Source organism: Pogona vitticeps, chromosome 5 (genome assembly GCF_051106095.1).
Source record: "Pogona vitticeps strain Pit_001003342236 chromosome 5, PviZW2.1, whole genome shotgun sequence".
NCBI classification, from domain to species: domain Eukaryota; kingdom Metazoa; phylum Chordata; class Lepidosauria; order Squamata; family Agamidae; genus Pogona; species Pogona vitticeps.
Genome location: NC_135787.1, coordinates 145,725,509 through 145,741,606, shown reverse-complemented (window position 1 = coordinate 145,741,606; position 16,098 = coordinate 145,725,509). Strand labels below are relative to the sequence as shown.

Sequence of the window (16,098 nt, the reverse complement as noted above, 5' to 3'; positions counted from 1 at the left end):
CTGTACTTTAAATAAATAAAGTATTTACCATGTAGGCTTGGAATGTGCATAGTAATGTTCAAGAATTGAATCTTACATATTTGATTTGACATGGTAGAGATATACAGTGCCAATCCCTAGGTTATGCATTTCAGCTGTTTAAAGAAGGGGAGAAAGTAGCCTAATGACAGGGCTGTGGATTATTTCACATAGAGGGAACAGACCTAGTACAGTACTAGGAAAAAGATGCAGTGGGGCAAATAAGATGTGCCTGCATAAAAAAAGAAGAAAATAAGAGATGTATGAGGAGAAGGGAAAAGGCAAAAGATTGCTAACTGTATATAAGTGTTAGCTCGTTGTTCTCCCCGCATGCTGAGAACAGTACTGTTTATTAGCTGCTCTCTATTGTTTTAATTGCTTTCTTTTGAGCATTTCTATAGATATATAAATCTCTTCTGTTGGAGGGATACATGAAGACATGCCAAAAAAAGAAAGTGCTTTGTATGTGCATATCTGTGAGTAGTTAGAAGTACCATGGCAAGTAAGTCCTAAATGCACACAAAAAGCTGCATGTGGTCAAGAGACAAAGGAAGGAAGAAAGGAAGAAAGGAAGAAAGGAAAAGAAAACTGAAAGTCCGAGCTAGAAGCTGAAATCTCATGCAGAACATCACAAGAGACCCACACATAAAGAGACAGAAGTCACAAGTATCCACAGGAAATGCAAACAGGTAGATTCCTGAGGGCGGAAACAGAATAATTTGCTAATTTCACATTGTACAATTATATATTTACTTTTAATTTGACTCTAACGGAGACTAGCTTGAGAGTACTGGCTTATGTTCAGACCTTGGAACAATTCCCCTTTCAGGGGATAAGAGTTCCCAGAATCCCCCTGCCTATTATGGAGCTTATAAGGCTGGATGTGGAATTCTGGGAGCTGTAAACTGGAAGGTAACATTTCAGGGTCTACTTGTATTGAAGCACACACACATCCAACCCTGCAGCCAGAGGCTATAAGAAATTGTTGCATTGGTGAGTGACTGAGTTAGCAGATTTCTCTATCCATCCTGTACACTCAGATGAAGAGAATATATGAAGAAACGACTGAACTCCCAGAGGTCGGAAGTCCTGCTTTTAGCTCCAAGCATGGAATGGGGGGGGGGGGGCTGGGGGCTACTATAGTAGAGATAGAAATCTCCTCAACCGCCTAAGCAACCCTTTCCCATCAATGTTGTCTTGGACAGATTAGTACATTTTATGGCTTCATTTGCATTTTATTGTCTACCAGAACATTTCTACACACTCACCGCTTTAAAAAGTTACCTTTTTGAGTAACAGCTTCTAGAATTCTCATGATTTTACTGGCGGTGGTGATTTTTTTAAAATTAGAGACTCTATCCCCCCCCCCCCCAATCCATGCCCCTTCATGGCTTCTTCATAATAAAATGGATTCCATGTGAACCTTATTTTGGAGATTTATTTCAAAAAAATTACTGTGGCTGATATCAGCAGTTTTACATGGTGTCATTGTGTGAATAGGATTTCAAAACCTCCCCACTGTATGCACATCTGTGTGACTTTTTGTAAGTCTGTTGATACTCATGAAGCATCATATGAATGAATAATTATTGGGGATTTCTAGAATATAGTGAGTTGTTCTTGTCTGAGAACTGGGGGACATTTCACAGATATGAAAAATTGTCATGTATGAAGTGGTCCTGAGATCTAGCTTTGTTAACAGCATTTAATATCACAATTTACATTTGAAGATTCAGGACTGGGAAAGTCTTTTAAAACCATAATCATCATTCACCTATGTAGATCAGCCATTCCCAAACTTTTTTGGCCTTGGTCACAAACACGTTATGAAAAAAAAAAATTTAGCCCGAATCAGGATTCCATAAATAACATAATAAACCTTATAAGGTCATGTATCCAGGCATATTTCCTGTGTCCATGATGGGGAAACCTCAGATGAATTTTTGTCTAAATATAATTTTTAATACATAAAATGTTTCCATATGTTAATTTATAGTCACACTACTTCAGATGATGGGGAAAGAAAATGTAATGCAAAATAACATTTGCACCAGCAAACTGCATATGGTTTATGCCTTCATGGATTCATGGTGTGAATAATTCATGGCAGACACCCAGGGAAAGCATAGCAAGGATAAACCAGAAAGCTGCGATGCTAGTGGCTACCCAATGCACATTTCAGTAATATTCCAATAATTTTGTTATGAAGTTATTAGAGTAAGGATAACTAAAGTCAGGCTATCTCAATCTAGGGACAGCAGCAGCTACCAGAACAGATGCAGTTAGGCATAAATATGTCTCACTTCTGAGACTACCTACACTTCCAAATAACAGTTTTGAGTCAAGGAAGGCCACCCAACTAGATATTACTTATTTTAGGGAGTTGCCAATCCCATCCAGAACAGAATTGCCTCCTCAGTGCCTCCAACCCTCAACTCTCAGCATTGTTCTAGTGGAATAAATGGCACTGTGAGAAGTCTACAAGAATCAATGCAATGGCTCTGGCTCGCTACCAATAAAAATCATCAAACAAGTTAAACAAAACAGTTTTTATGCCCTGTTCAAGTCTGAATGTGACTTGAAATGTGTTTAGATGATCTGAGATAGAACTATAATTTGTTTATAACTCCGTGATTGTGCAGAATAGTTTGCCCAAAGAACTGGGGTGAGTTCATCTCACTTCAGTCGTTCTTCCACCTTGTTATTATTCCCAGAATTTAGAATGTTATTGTTCTGTTTTCAGTGCAGGTTTTTTCCCCCAGTTACTTTATAAAATGGAGTATCAAGAATCCTTGTTAAACCACAAAAAAAACCAATTCCATTTTTTTCATCCAGCAAAAATAGCAAAATATTTTCCATTATCACTATAGGCTGTGTGATATAGTTCCAAATGATATCTGATATTTCAAGAGTAAAATGCAGACAGATCACTGGAATTATGCAATTTAATAGTGTGGTTTGGCTGGATAGCATTGAAATACACATTGTAATGCTTTATTTTAAAAAGAATGTTAATTTATCTATTTTATTTTTAAAAGAATGTTAATTTATTTCTATACCCAGAAGCAACAAATAAGCTTTTTCGGCCTATACAAAGACACTATTAAAATACATCTTGAGGCCAAAAGACAACTCATATATTTTTAAATGAATGAATGATAAATAAAGATGGTTTTAAATCTCCATAAAGATTCAACTGCAATCATTGCAGGTACAAACAACTTGCTGGGTCAGTGAATAGGAGCACAACAATCAGGGAGATCAGTTCCTCACTATGCCTTTGCAGCAGAAGAGCCAGCCTCTGTGGCTGTGGGCAAGCTACTCAATTCCAGAACATCTCCAGAAAATGGGAATAGTAAACCACTTCTGAGTACAACAACGTCAATGACAGAATTTGGACAAACCTCTAGCTATGCTGCCTGAGGGTTCTGGAAATTATAGTCTCTAAACCAGTGGTCCCCAACCTTTTCCCAACTGCGGATCGGCTGGGAAAGGCTCTGTGTGCGTAGGTGCATGGCATACTTATGCGGGGATGTGGCATGCTCATGCAGGGGTGTGGCATGCTTGTGGGTGGGTGTGGTGTGCTCACATGCATGTGCACAGGGGTGTGGCACACTCATGGGGGCACTCATGGGGGACAGGAGATCTGTGTCCATGGCCCAGTCCTGCCTAGGTCACAGACCAGGGTTAGATTGCGGAGTGGGGGTTGGGGACCCCTGCCCTAAACAATGCCCCCCCAAGTTCTTCAAAGAATGCATTTAAAGCTGGAAAGCAAGATCATTCGCTACCTCTGGTCTTCATGGAATATATAGTATATGATCACACTGCAATAGATTGATGCAGATACTGGGAATAAGGGATTTTAATAAACAATTTGGTACTTACAGTTCTTTCAGGTGTCTGAGTGACCTCACAGAAATAGGGAATTCATCCAGATTGTTGTAATTTAAATCTCTGGGTTAAGAAAGAAAAGCACAATAGCTAGTTTAGATATTAGTGAATGCAATTACTTATGTTTGAATTTGCAAGGAAACATTTATCTGCATTACATTTATAGATCCATACATTTATATTCCAGGAAGGTTGTGGTCGCTGCTGGTGTGGATTACCTGTCTCCCACATTTCTTGATAAAGCCATTCCTTGGTTCTAATCAGGAGCCGATTATGCAGGGGTGTGGCATGCTTGTGGGTTTTTGCCTGCGTAATATTTAAAGATCTACACATTTATAGACCTTGAGGAAAACAAATTGTCTTGCTATTATTTCTTGTTTATTGTGAGAAGCAGCCTTGCTCAAATCTACAGAACTGATTGGTCAGAAAATCTCTTGCTGAACCAATCATGACTCCCCAAGTGGGATAAGAATAGTTGGTTTGGGGGGTGGGGCGGGGGGGAGAGTGAAACAATTAAGAGAAGGAGGGGGTTAACAGGGAGGTGGTTACTTTGTATGTCAAGACATGTGGGTTTCCGAAGTTTATTGTAGTTATATTGTATAAAAGAGAGAATTTGTTGTAGTTGGAATTAAAAGACACGAAACTGCAGGTCTAACAATTGTGCCATGTAATCATTACACTTTATAAATAAACTACTTTATTATTTGTTCAAAATTAAAACAGCTTGGATCTCCTGATTTGGGCTTTGGGCTAGCCCAGGAAAAGAAAAGGGCAGTTTAAAGGTGATTAGCCAGGCTGGTATGGTCACATTTATGATTACACTTTGTTTAATTAACAGAAATATTACATTCTGTTACTGATCAAGCCAATCTTATCTTAGAACTTCAGAGCTGGAAGGGGCCATATGGCTCATAATTCATACCAACTTCCTAAAACGTAGACTATTCTTAAAGAAAAGCAAGAGAGATCCCACTGTAATAAGAGCAAAACAAAAGCAAGAACATGATTGTAGACATTACCATATGTTGTAGATTAAAATCTTATGTGTTTTGAAATATATTATAGCAAATATGAAGAGTATAGACTGGGAAAATAACTTTTAAAATGGACTATAATTTAAGTATTTGGAACTATCCTCCATTGATAGATGGCAACTCTCTTTGAATGTCAATCAAGAGGGAAAGATAATTTAAGCATTGATTTTACTTGTATAGAATCCAGTGCTTGTGTAGAAGTTTGTTTTGTTTTGTTTTTGCAGAATTGGTGAACACAATGGAAACAAAGCACAATAAATAAAAGGTCAACTCACAAAGTCTCTAGGCTGTGGAGACCATCAAAGCATTTCTTTCCCATGGAGTAGATCTTATTGTTATGGAGATGGCTGCAGTAAAATGTAAGGAACTCAAGTTAGAAAAACATACTCCATAAAGTAGGCGAATAAGGTACAAATGTTGATGGTTAAATCTAAAGAAAGTGGTTTTTTCCCCAGAGACAAGCACAAATATGTGCAATTTGCATTTTCACAAGGATGTAGATAGGATGGAATATTTTCTACCTGTCACTCATTCCTTTCCATTTATTTAGCAATTTAGTGTGTGTTAAGAGTGCCTATGTGATTTAGTTTTTAATTTCTCTCTCTACCTTTGAAATATTTATTTCTATTCTTGCTCCTTTTTTTCCATTCCCTCCCCAAAATTTATTTTAGAAAAATGAAATGTTTTACTAGTTTAAAATAAAATTATAAAGCCAAGGAGTATAGTTGCAAAGTGGCATGATCAACCTTTTCACCTTTATTCTGGCAGACGGGATAATTTCCCTCAAATCCTTTTTGTTGGCTATATAAACAACTAACTCTATGATACTGCCATGTAAACAAATATATTTTAAAAATGCCCCCATAGTTTTAGGCATATGTCATTTACGTTAATTTTATTTTTGGTGGCAAAAAACAGCTGGGTCAAAAACTATCCCAAGAAATCTGTTGCATTTGCCCCAAGGTACTTTTTATTTGTTTGATTGTCTTAGCTACTATAATGTACTGAGTGGATGGGGAGGAGCTGTGTTTTGTTTTGTTTTTTGGGGCAAGCCAGGATGATAATAAGCAGAAGTGGCATATTCTCTTTGTCAGTAAGTTGGCCTCATTTGTGGGAGGGGGGCATATTGGAATTCTCAGCGGATTCAGGGAACACATGACCCACCAACCCTAACCCTTCTGCTATCCTTCAACATTAGAACTCTCAGAGGGTCAGAAAATACCCCAGACAGAAATCAGTGCAAATTTCTGCATCTGTTTGGATAAAGGCTATGTGTATTCTTAAGTTATAAGGCAAGATACTCTTGTAATTTAACATTTGTCTAAAAGAATGACATTGGTAGAGATAAACAGTACAAAATAAATAAAGTATATCTGAAATACAAGGAATGAGTAACATAAACAAATCAATACAAGCAAATCAACTATTTACTTATTTATAGCACGGTCTATCACTGCTAGTCAGGGATGTGGTGGCGCTGCGGGTTAAACCGCAGAAGCCTGTGCTGTAGGGTCAGAAGACCAGCAGTCATAAGATCGAATACATGCGACGGAGTGAACTCCCGTCGCTTTGTCCCAGTAGTTCAAAAGCATGTAAATACGAGTAGATAAATAGGTACCATCTTGGTGGGAAGGTAAAATGGCGTTCTCTAGTCACGCTGGCCACGTGGCAACGGAAACTGTCTTTGGACAAGCACTGGCTCTAGAGCGGGACACGACTGGACTAAAAATGTCAAGGGGAACCTTCACCTTTACCTATCACTGCTAAATTAGGTTATAAAGCTTGCACTGAAAATGAATAAAAAATTACTAGTAAGAAAGTCCCAGAGTTTTGTCTCTGCAAGCCTAGGCTCCACTATACCACCAGTCCTTTCACAATCAGAGTACTCCCTTATTGTTTTTTTTTTTTTTCATAAACAGAATCTAGAGGAGCAAGGAAGTACCAAGATGATTAGGCTGATGAGTCACTGGTAGAAGCAAGGTTGATAAATCATTGGTAGGCATGCAGGCATACCTGTTGGAATGGAGATGAAATCATGCATGTGTATCACTGACAACATGTGGCTCCTTGTAGTTCAGACAAATATTTCTTGCACACAAACTTCTTAATTAAAGCTAGATAATCACAGTTCTACCCTACAGGTTACATAACCTTAAGTTATCTGGAGCTCAGGCTTTGTAGGCTCTTTCTGCCCACAGATATAAGGTCAGGAGTTTGAACTTTGATTTCCCGTAAAAATTATATGTGATTGTTCTGGCCTGGGTTTAAGAAAACAAAAAACAAAACAAAGAATCCTATAAACAGCTGTGTGAACACTGCAGGGGAAAAAAAATCTCAAAATGTGCAAACTACTGAAACTCAAACTACACCCACTACAATCTAGATGGAAAATAGGCCTTCTTCCCATATTCAAGCAATTTCTCCCAAAAGCATCATGTCCAAAAGCTACAATTACATTTACATTTTTATTGACTGTTAGCCCAGTTTTTCCCCTACTGAACATGGTGTCAGATATCTCTTTGACCTGAAGTTTTATATAATTTCCTCAGTTAGTAATCATACAGGCTAAACTGCAAAGTATCAAAGCAGGAGAGAACAGAGCACTTGCCCATTTTCAGATAGGTCAATATATAATGGATAAGGGAAAGTAATTCCACATTGACACAAAGAAAATGTCAAAAGCAGACACAGTATTTAAATACATGTAGCCCAATAAAATACAATCCTTTACTTTTCATTATTTTGAAAAATAGTATTAGTAAATAGCATGACTGATTCTGTTGCTTTTGACTGCTGAGGTAACACAATCAGACGCCACTGCTTATGGTTTGCCCCCTCCTACATGAGTACCTTACATAACAATTAGTGTCAAAATAGTACTTTGCACATCTAACTAACTGGGGTGCAGTCCACATAGTAATAAATACACCCTGACTACTCTTTATTGATTCTGCTGCAATGGAATAACCTCCTTGCTCCTCTAGATTCTGTTTCTGAAAAACAACAACAATAACGGAGTACTCTGATTGTGAAAGGACTGGCGGTATAGTGGAGCCTAGGCTTGCAGAGTCAAAACTCTGGGACTTTCTTACTAGTAGGAACTATAGTATTTTTTTCATTTAATTTTTTATTCATTTTCAATAGGGATAGGATAGCAGGGACTATAGTATTATCTGCCCACCTGATTCCCTATTCCCTCTGAATTTATATACAACCACTGGGAGAGTACATGACTTCAGGTTATTCCAACTGTAATGCAAAGCCTTTGAGAGTGCTTTGCTCTTAAATGGACCACTCCTTCCTTCCTTCCTTCCTTCCTTCCTTCCTTCCTTCCTTCCTTCCTTCCTTCCTTCCTTCTCTGCTCACTGACAGCAATTGTTTTCAGCCCCTTTGGTTCTGGTTGTGACAGAACCCCATGCATGGAAGTGAAGTCACACGTGTGAGGGGCAGAACCCCACCCAGTAAGCTGAAAATTAGAGGGAATGTTGGTAGGGCATAAATTGCATGCACATAAGTGCTGCATTCATTGAATTTCTTCACAATCACAGAAAATTTGTCCTGTATCCAAGTAGCCCTGTTTTACTTGATTTTTACTTGATCTTCCCTTTGTTCCTCATTTGTTCACATGGATCAATGCAACTGCTTTCCTTTTTGGACTCTTTCTTGGGCAGAGTAGTTATAAGGATTGTTATAATGTGCACTTTCACTTCCAAGTTTAGGAGGAGTATATTAACTTGAAAGTGCCTGGGAGTAACTAGCACAGTATTCCAGGTGCATGCTGTCTGCTTACAAAAAGTAGCTTTCTGACATCCCAGACTTTTAGCATAACTACAGTGCTCAACTGAGAATGCAGAAAATGCCTTTCGAAAAGGCAAGTTGTCTTTACATAGTATTATGAGAGACTGACCCCATTCTCTCATACAAGTCTGCTCCCATCTCTAGACCTTCCTATTACCTATCATGAAATAGCACTTTACAGATTTTTGAGACAATGATGTGATGGGATCGGAACCATGTTTTGCCATCGCTCTTTGATATACTCATACCATTTCTAACAACTGCATGTTGAAATGTCACCTTTCTCTAAGGTATTGATATATACAGAATGTCACTCCTGCAGATTCATACTACATTAGCAAGTATATCATAACATCAACACTAGAATGTAGTGGTTGCAGAGCTTGGCATATGTAATACAGTTCTCTAGGGAAATGTAATAGTACTGTAGTGTATACATTCAGAGTTGACCATGTCTGTCAGGTATGATCAAGTTGGGAAAGTTTCACTCTAATCCAGTAGTTCCCAAACTTTTTCCACTTGTGGCTCCCTTGACCCATCCCAGAACTTCCCCAGTGCAAAAAGGTTGCTGCCGCCGCTGCCTCTTCCTCTTCCTGCGCAGGCAGGTATCTGGGGACAGGGGTGTGGCTTGCCTCAGGTCTGCCCCTGGGCATGGGCAATGCATTAGTCATTATTTTGGCTGGCACACAGATAAACCACCATACAAGGAGAGGAAGAGAGAAACAGTGGTAAACGATGATAAGGTTCTGCACATCCCTGGCTGGGTTTAGCAGTGCCCCGGGGCACCGTGGCACATAGTTTAGGAACCACTGCCCTAATTCACTCCCAGCATTTGGAAGATATATTCTTCTGTGCTGCTCACAAGCCATCTACAGGTCACACTGACCTGAATGTTTGTGGAGTTAATAATGTGGACTATAACATCCTATGATTCTACATTTGATGGAAGATGAGTTGGCAGCAGTTTGTTGTTGAAGAAATCTGGTCATGGGGCCCAAAACTGCTGTATCATGAAGTGTCTGTTTATTGAAACAGAGGATTGTGGGAACAGACTGCAACCAAACCTTATTTACCAACAATTCATTTCACATGAATTGTGAAATACGAAAGTCAAGAAAAGCCTTGCTATAATTCATTGAATGTGAAAATCAAGAAAAGCCATGCTATATTTTTAAAATAAGCCACAAGGATAAAAGAAAACATGAACATGTAAAGCCCCAATTTCCCCCACTAAATTCTAGCTGGCATTGTTAACTAATATTTGGATTTATTGGAGTTACTTCAAATGTTGCTACTCCCATCTGCGAAAAGTACATTCTCTTTGCTAGGTTTATATATATGTATGTATATATTAAAATGCTTTTACATTCTAACAGCCCAAAAATCTTTAAAGTGTCAGTTAACTACAATGTTATGTTTTGAAGTAAAACTTAAAAAAATAACTTACAGAACTACTAAGCTGGAAAGATTCCCAAAAGCATAGTCAGGAATGTGGTGTATTTTGTTCAGTGCCAGTGTCATTGCCTGAAGTGAAGGCAAACTCCGGAAAGCCTGTACTGGGATTTCTGTCAAAGAGTTGTCATCAAGCCACAGGTGTCTGAGTGAAACCAAGCCGCTGAAACAGTTGGGAGGTACAAAGCTGATGTGATTAGCATCCAGACGTCTAAGAGAAACATAAATGCAGAATTTTTAAAAATTGCATGTTTCTGCATTTTGTTGTTGAGTCACCATATCCCAATTCTTCTTTTCTCTTTATTTTTTTATTAGCTACTTTATGTCATATAAATCATAGGTACATGTATCAACATCAATATCATTATTTACTGTCCATATATCTATTGGCCTTAATTTTCCTCAGAAATCTGATTCATTCATTTGTTCGTTCGTTAGAATCCTGTTGCGTAACTTTGTGCCAGCATAATCTGGATGAGCTGCTGGAAGCATTTAATTTAAATTCATTAAAAGTTTCCTATCCCCCTCTTTTTGGGTTGCTAGGCTCTGTAGGTCTTTCTTTTGCCCTGAGGAAGCCTTTGGGAGCCTCAGGATATGTGGGGCAAGCCTTTAATAATAAAAAAAAATTGCTGCTGGCATTAGGAATACAGGTAGAAATAGAGCACTATTTTTTTTTTTTACTATTAAAAGCTTATCCCACACATCCTGAGGATTCCAAAGGCTTCATCACAGCAACAGGGAGCCCTAGGAAGTCTTGGAATCTAAAAAGAGGTGGATAGGAAGCATATAATTACTTGACCCAGGTTACACCATGCAAAAGTTATGCCAACAGGATTTTGCTCATTTACTGACTGATTCACTCCTTCACATTTAATGCACTTCTTAACCAACTTTCAAACCATTTGTCTTCCTGAGGAGGTCTACAATATAAGAAGTATTTCAGTGTCAGGAAAAGTGGAAGGCAGTAGCAAAAGAGGAAGACTAAATATGATGTGAATTGACTCCCTGAAGGAAGAAACAGTGTCTATAGCCATAGTAAGCAACCTAACCCAGTTAAATGTTTTGGTTTATATTTCCCACAGTCCTTCATTACTGACCATGCTGACTAGGGCTGGTAGAAGTTGTAGTTCAAAACACCAGGAAGGCTCCAACTTGTAAACTCCTGTTCTGTAATGTTAAGTGTTGGGAATGTTTGTCATATAAGAATTGTGCACAATTTCCAACATAGAAGACAATGCTGAAATGTGGAAAATGTCCAAACCACAAAACACTTGAGTGTATGCAGTCTCTTTTATAATGTGCATTGTAGCAGCTGTAATTGTTTAGTATTGTTTAACAGCTAACACAGATTATCTGGTGGCTTTGATGGAGTGATTAAATGGGTATTTGTCCCAATTTTTGGCTGTGTTCCTTCACTGTTCCTTTCAATATTTATTCTGTCAACTAGACAATGCCAACTCTAGTCTTTTCCCCAATAAAATTAACTAAGAACATTATTTCACATGATATTGGTGACAATTGATCCTTTTTAAACTTAAAGAATAGGGACGTGGTGGTGCTGTGGGCTAAACCGCAGAAGCCTGTGCTGCAGGGTCAGAAGACCAGCAGTCATAAGATTGAATCCATGCAACGGAGTGAGCTCCCGTCGCTTTGTCCCAGCTCCTCGCCAACCTAGCAGTTTGAAAGCATGTAAATGCAAGTAGATAAATAGGTACCATCTCGGTGGGAAGGTAAAATAGCGTTCCCTAGTCATTCTGGCCACGTGACAATGGAAACTGTCTTCGGACAGGCGCTGGCTCTATGGCTTGAAAAGCGGGATGAGCGCCGCCCCCTAGAGTCAGACACGACTGAACTAAAAAATGTCAAGGGGAACCTTTCCCTTTACTTTCAACTTAAAGCATGTATTGTTCTTTAAGTTAGGTGTAGAGATGGGGGTATTTGTATACGAATATGAATATCCGTGTGTAGATGGAGTTAATGGGGGCCCACCCCCCTGGGGCGGACCATCCACTCATGTGTCTGCAGGTGGAGGCAGCCTCGCTCATCCTTCCAATCACTCCTGGAGCCCCGCTCTCTTCCTGCTCGGCTAGCCACTCCAGGCAAGGGGAGGGAGGATGAGTCTCTCTGCACGGCTGCTGAGTCACTACCCAAGCAGGAAGAGACTGGGGCTCCAGGAGTGATTGGAAGGATGAGTGAGGCTGCCACCACCTCAAGGCATGTGAGTGGATGGTCCAGCCCCAGGAGGAGGACCCTCGTTAACTTCAGCTGTGTTGGGATATTTGTATTCATATACGAATACAAATGCAGATGCAAATAACCCCATCTCTAGTTAGGTATCCACAAGGAACCTCAATCAACATGATAAGCCAAACAAGAATGGAATATATTTATTAGACTGACTAATGAACACAAAGAAGCAAACTTTCACATTTCATACAACTCTTTCGTAGATTAAATAGTCAACAAAAGCAGAAGTGGCACTGGTACAAAATATGAAATACTGCAAAAATACTCCATATTGGGAATGCTGCAGTAATTAAAAAGTTGTTTCTACTGCTCTACTGCAGCCTAGTTCCATCATATTGTAGGTAGATTAAATTATGCCAAAAGAGACCTTTTTAAAAAAGCGCTTTCATGTTTTTTCAATGAATTTATGCTTTTGAATGAACTTTTTACAAAAACGTGCAAGTGGACTATAAGTAATCTGCACAAGCCAAACTAGTTTGTTTGAGAGAAATGGGGGCTTTGTAGTAAGGATGTTAATCTTTTTATTCAAAGCCTCTTCTTCATTTCCAGTAACATAAAATGTCAGGTCCATTTTATCTTCTTGTCCAGACTATTTCTACCTACTGCACGAGAACAAATAACAATTTCTGTGGCTTCGTGCCAGACTGGCAAATAACTGAGACAAGGTCAGTTGGAACAAATTTATAAAGTTCAGTGTCAAAGCCCTTTTACAATTAAATTTTCAATATCATAACTGACATGGCAGGCCATAGGGACACAGCTTCCCAAATAGCTCACAAAGTCTGTCAACAAACCAGAGAAGCTGGAAATGTTTAGAAACAGCCACCCTGAGCCTCTCATTTTTGCAAAAGCAACAACATACTTTGTGTGGAATTTTCAAGTCCAAACTTTAAAAGAAAATGTGGAGTTCTTTTGTATTTGGTAGGAAATACATTTCTTTCCTGTGTGATGTTTCTGGCTAAGCCAAGGACTTAAGAGTTGCACTAGCTTGACAGTTGCACTGATTAAAGAGAGAAGAAAAAAAGCTTTAATCAAGTCACATGTTTTTTTTCTGCTACAGGGTTAACACACTGGCTTATACATAGCCTAGATCTCACAATTTTAACATCTAACTCCAAGGTTGCTGCTTAATACCAGTCAGGTTTGTAGACATGATCTCCTTTGCACCTAGGAAATTCTTCTGCAATGTGAAAACTCAGACTTGATACTTTTAATAATATATGGAAAATATACATGTGCAATTTGCTATACTTTGTTCCAAGTCCCGATCCAGGTCGAAGGGTTCCCTAGCAAAGTGTCATTCAGTGGCTCCCCTTATGGTTGGCAGTAGCAGTGGCTAGTACAACAGCTGGAATCCATTTTAGAGTTTACATTTCTCACTATTTTAAATTTCTCATCCTGCGTAGTACTGATCAGAATTGGTGAAGGAAATGTAAATGCTTTACTTAACATTCTTAATATAATGTTATTAATTTGTTTAATATTTGAACAATTCACTGTTTTTAACTTTAAAAACCACAGCCCCCATAGGCTAAGTGAATTGTTCAAAGGAGCCCAGAATGAAGAGTAGCTAGATGCACAGCTGAGTATGTCTGAATAAGAGGGAACAAAGCCTGCCATGGAGTGGCTAGACATTTTCTAGTCTATACATTCCAGTAAAGAATAATGCTAGTAATCTTTTCTTTTCCCCTGTACACACAATGCAAGCAAAATCTCTTCGAAATCTAAATTTTACTCCAGATGCAAAACATTAGTGAGAATCTAAAAGAGAGAGAGAGAGAGACAGAGAGAGAGAGAAGTTATTGCGGCACTTTAAAGATTTACAGATTTATATCAGTGTGAACTTTAATGAATCAAATCCACTTTGTTTCTTGTGAATGAAGAAATCAATTTTGATTCATGACAGATCAAACTGAAATAAACCTGTCAATTAAAGTGCTACTACATTTTGCCTTTCTCTCTTTTTAGTTTAGTTTTCACACAAAAGAGCATGCAGATTTGGAATGCTCTCCAAAGAGGTTGCCCTCAGTGAAGCAGAGCATGTGCAGGCTTGGACCACCTGGATAGCTCAGTAGTTTAGGCAGTGATTGGGAGTTCAATTCCACATGATGCCTCCTTGGGAGGGGCTGGACTTGATGATCCATAGGGTCCCTTCCAGCTCTGCAGTTCTAAGATAATGACTAACTCACAGTTAGAATATGGCTCTCACTTTTTGCTTTAGTACTGCTTGGTATAATCAAATTTGGCAATATCTGGAGAACATATTCTTAAATAAAGGGAATTCAAGTTCTATGAATATCCTCAAGCACGACCTACATTTTAACAATTCCCTCTGCTCTCTGGTAGAGAGGTTGCATCCTGAACCAGGCTGTTCTGAGCCCTGTAAATGTACTCTTCTTATGACTATTTTCCAGTGCTTTCAGCAGGACATGCACCACAATGCTTAGCATTATACACTCGGAAGGAAAGTCCCATTGTATTCAATTACACTTACTCTCAAATAAAGTATCTGAATGGACTGAGCCTTTTATTGAGAATTTATCATGCACAAAATAACATGAAAGGCTAAATCCAATATTAGTCATAATTGAAGTGCACCTATTAAAACTGATAGAATTTGATTTCAGTGGGCCTAACTTTAGGTACAGTTTGCACTAGATTTACCCCAAGGCTGAATTTAGAGCAACTCTTACTCTTAAATAAAAATGTTCAAGGTCTTGTGTATAAACTGTTAAATGTTAATTGTTACAGTATATATAGCTAGGCATTTGACAAAAAAGCACTGCACATCAATAAAGAAGTACAAATATCTGATTCACATCCAGTAAAGTTAATCTTTAACACACCAGACTAAGAGACAGTTATGCCATGTATTGCAGAATACATGTATTGCAGTATCAGTTAAAGGGTTCACAAAGTACTCTAAAAATGTTTCTCTGTTATCTAATCTTTTCTTTTATTCTTAAGAACCATTTTCCTACTCGCAGATAATAAAACATTTCATTAGAGTTTGTGCTTCCTGTCATAATGTAAATAATGCATGCTGACCTATAAAACATGAAATGAAACCTTAAGTTTTCAGTCAGTTGATCTAGTCGTGCTGATCAAAGTTTTGGCACTTTCAAAGCAAAATCCATTAGCTCATAAACAATACCTTACTTATAATTTAAAATATATGGCTAACATGTGGAAAGTTTAAAAGCAGCTATTATGCTTAAAAGAAGGCCAATTTAGGGATATAGAACATTTTATTTTCTATTATAGATAGCATATTAAAATACATATAATGTGAAATTGATCGTGAACTCACTTCTTAACATGTCCAAATTTTTAAAGAAAAATTCATGAAGCACAAGGAATGTAATCCAGTGTCATTTTTAATAACAGATTTTGCATGCTCTGGCCACATGTGCTACAGCTTATCTAGAACAATTACACCTGAAGAGTTGCAATCAGAATATAGCAGAAAGATTGCATGTCCTGTTTAGGGCAACACACACATGCATTATTTATGTTGTTACAAAGTGCTGTCTAGATTACAGTAGGAAAATGGTATCCACAGGGGATTGGTTCCAAGGACCCCCCCCCCCGCAGATGCCGAAAAACGCAGAAGTATTGAACACTATACATTGCATGGTCTCTGGTTCCTTCTTGTGGC

The 16,098-nt window shown here is 38.4% G+C and overlaps 1 protein-coding gene across 2 annotated transcripts in view; it reads right to left on the bottom strand.

Annotated features, from left to right (window-relative positions):
• Positions 1–16,098, bottom strand: part of LGR5 (leucine rich repeat containing G protein-coupled receptor 5) — an 84,332-nt gene that overhangs the window by 28,600 nt on the left and 39,634 nt on the right. Inside the window, exons 5-7 of one of the 2 annotated variants that reach the window (XM_020804693.3) lie at positions 10,189–10,404; positions 5,219–5,290; positions 3,904–3,972 (exon numbers count right to left, since the gene is read on the bottom strand). In XM_020804693.3, the coding sequence (XP_020660352.3) occupies positions 3,904–3,972; positions 5,219–5,290; positions 10,189–10,404 (357 nt within the window). The remainder of the gene's footprint in view (positions 1–3,903; positions 3,973–5,218; positions 5,291–10,188; positions 10,405–16,098) is intronic. The other variant, XM_073000375.2, reaches the window with a different exon arrangement.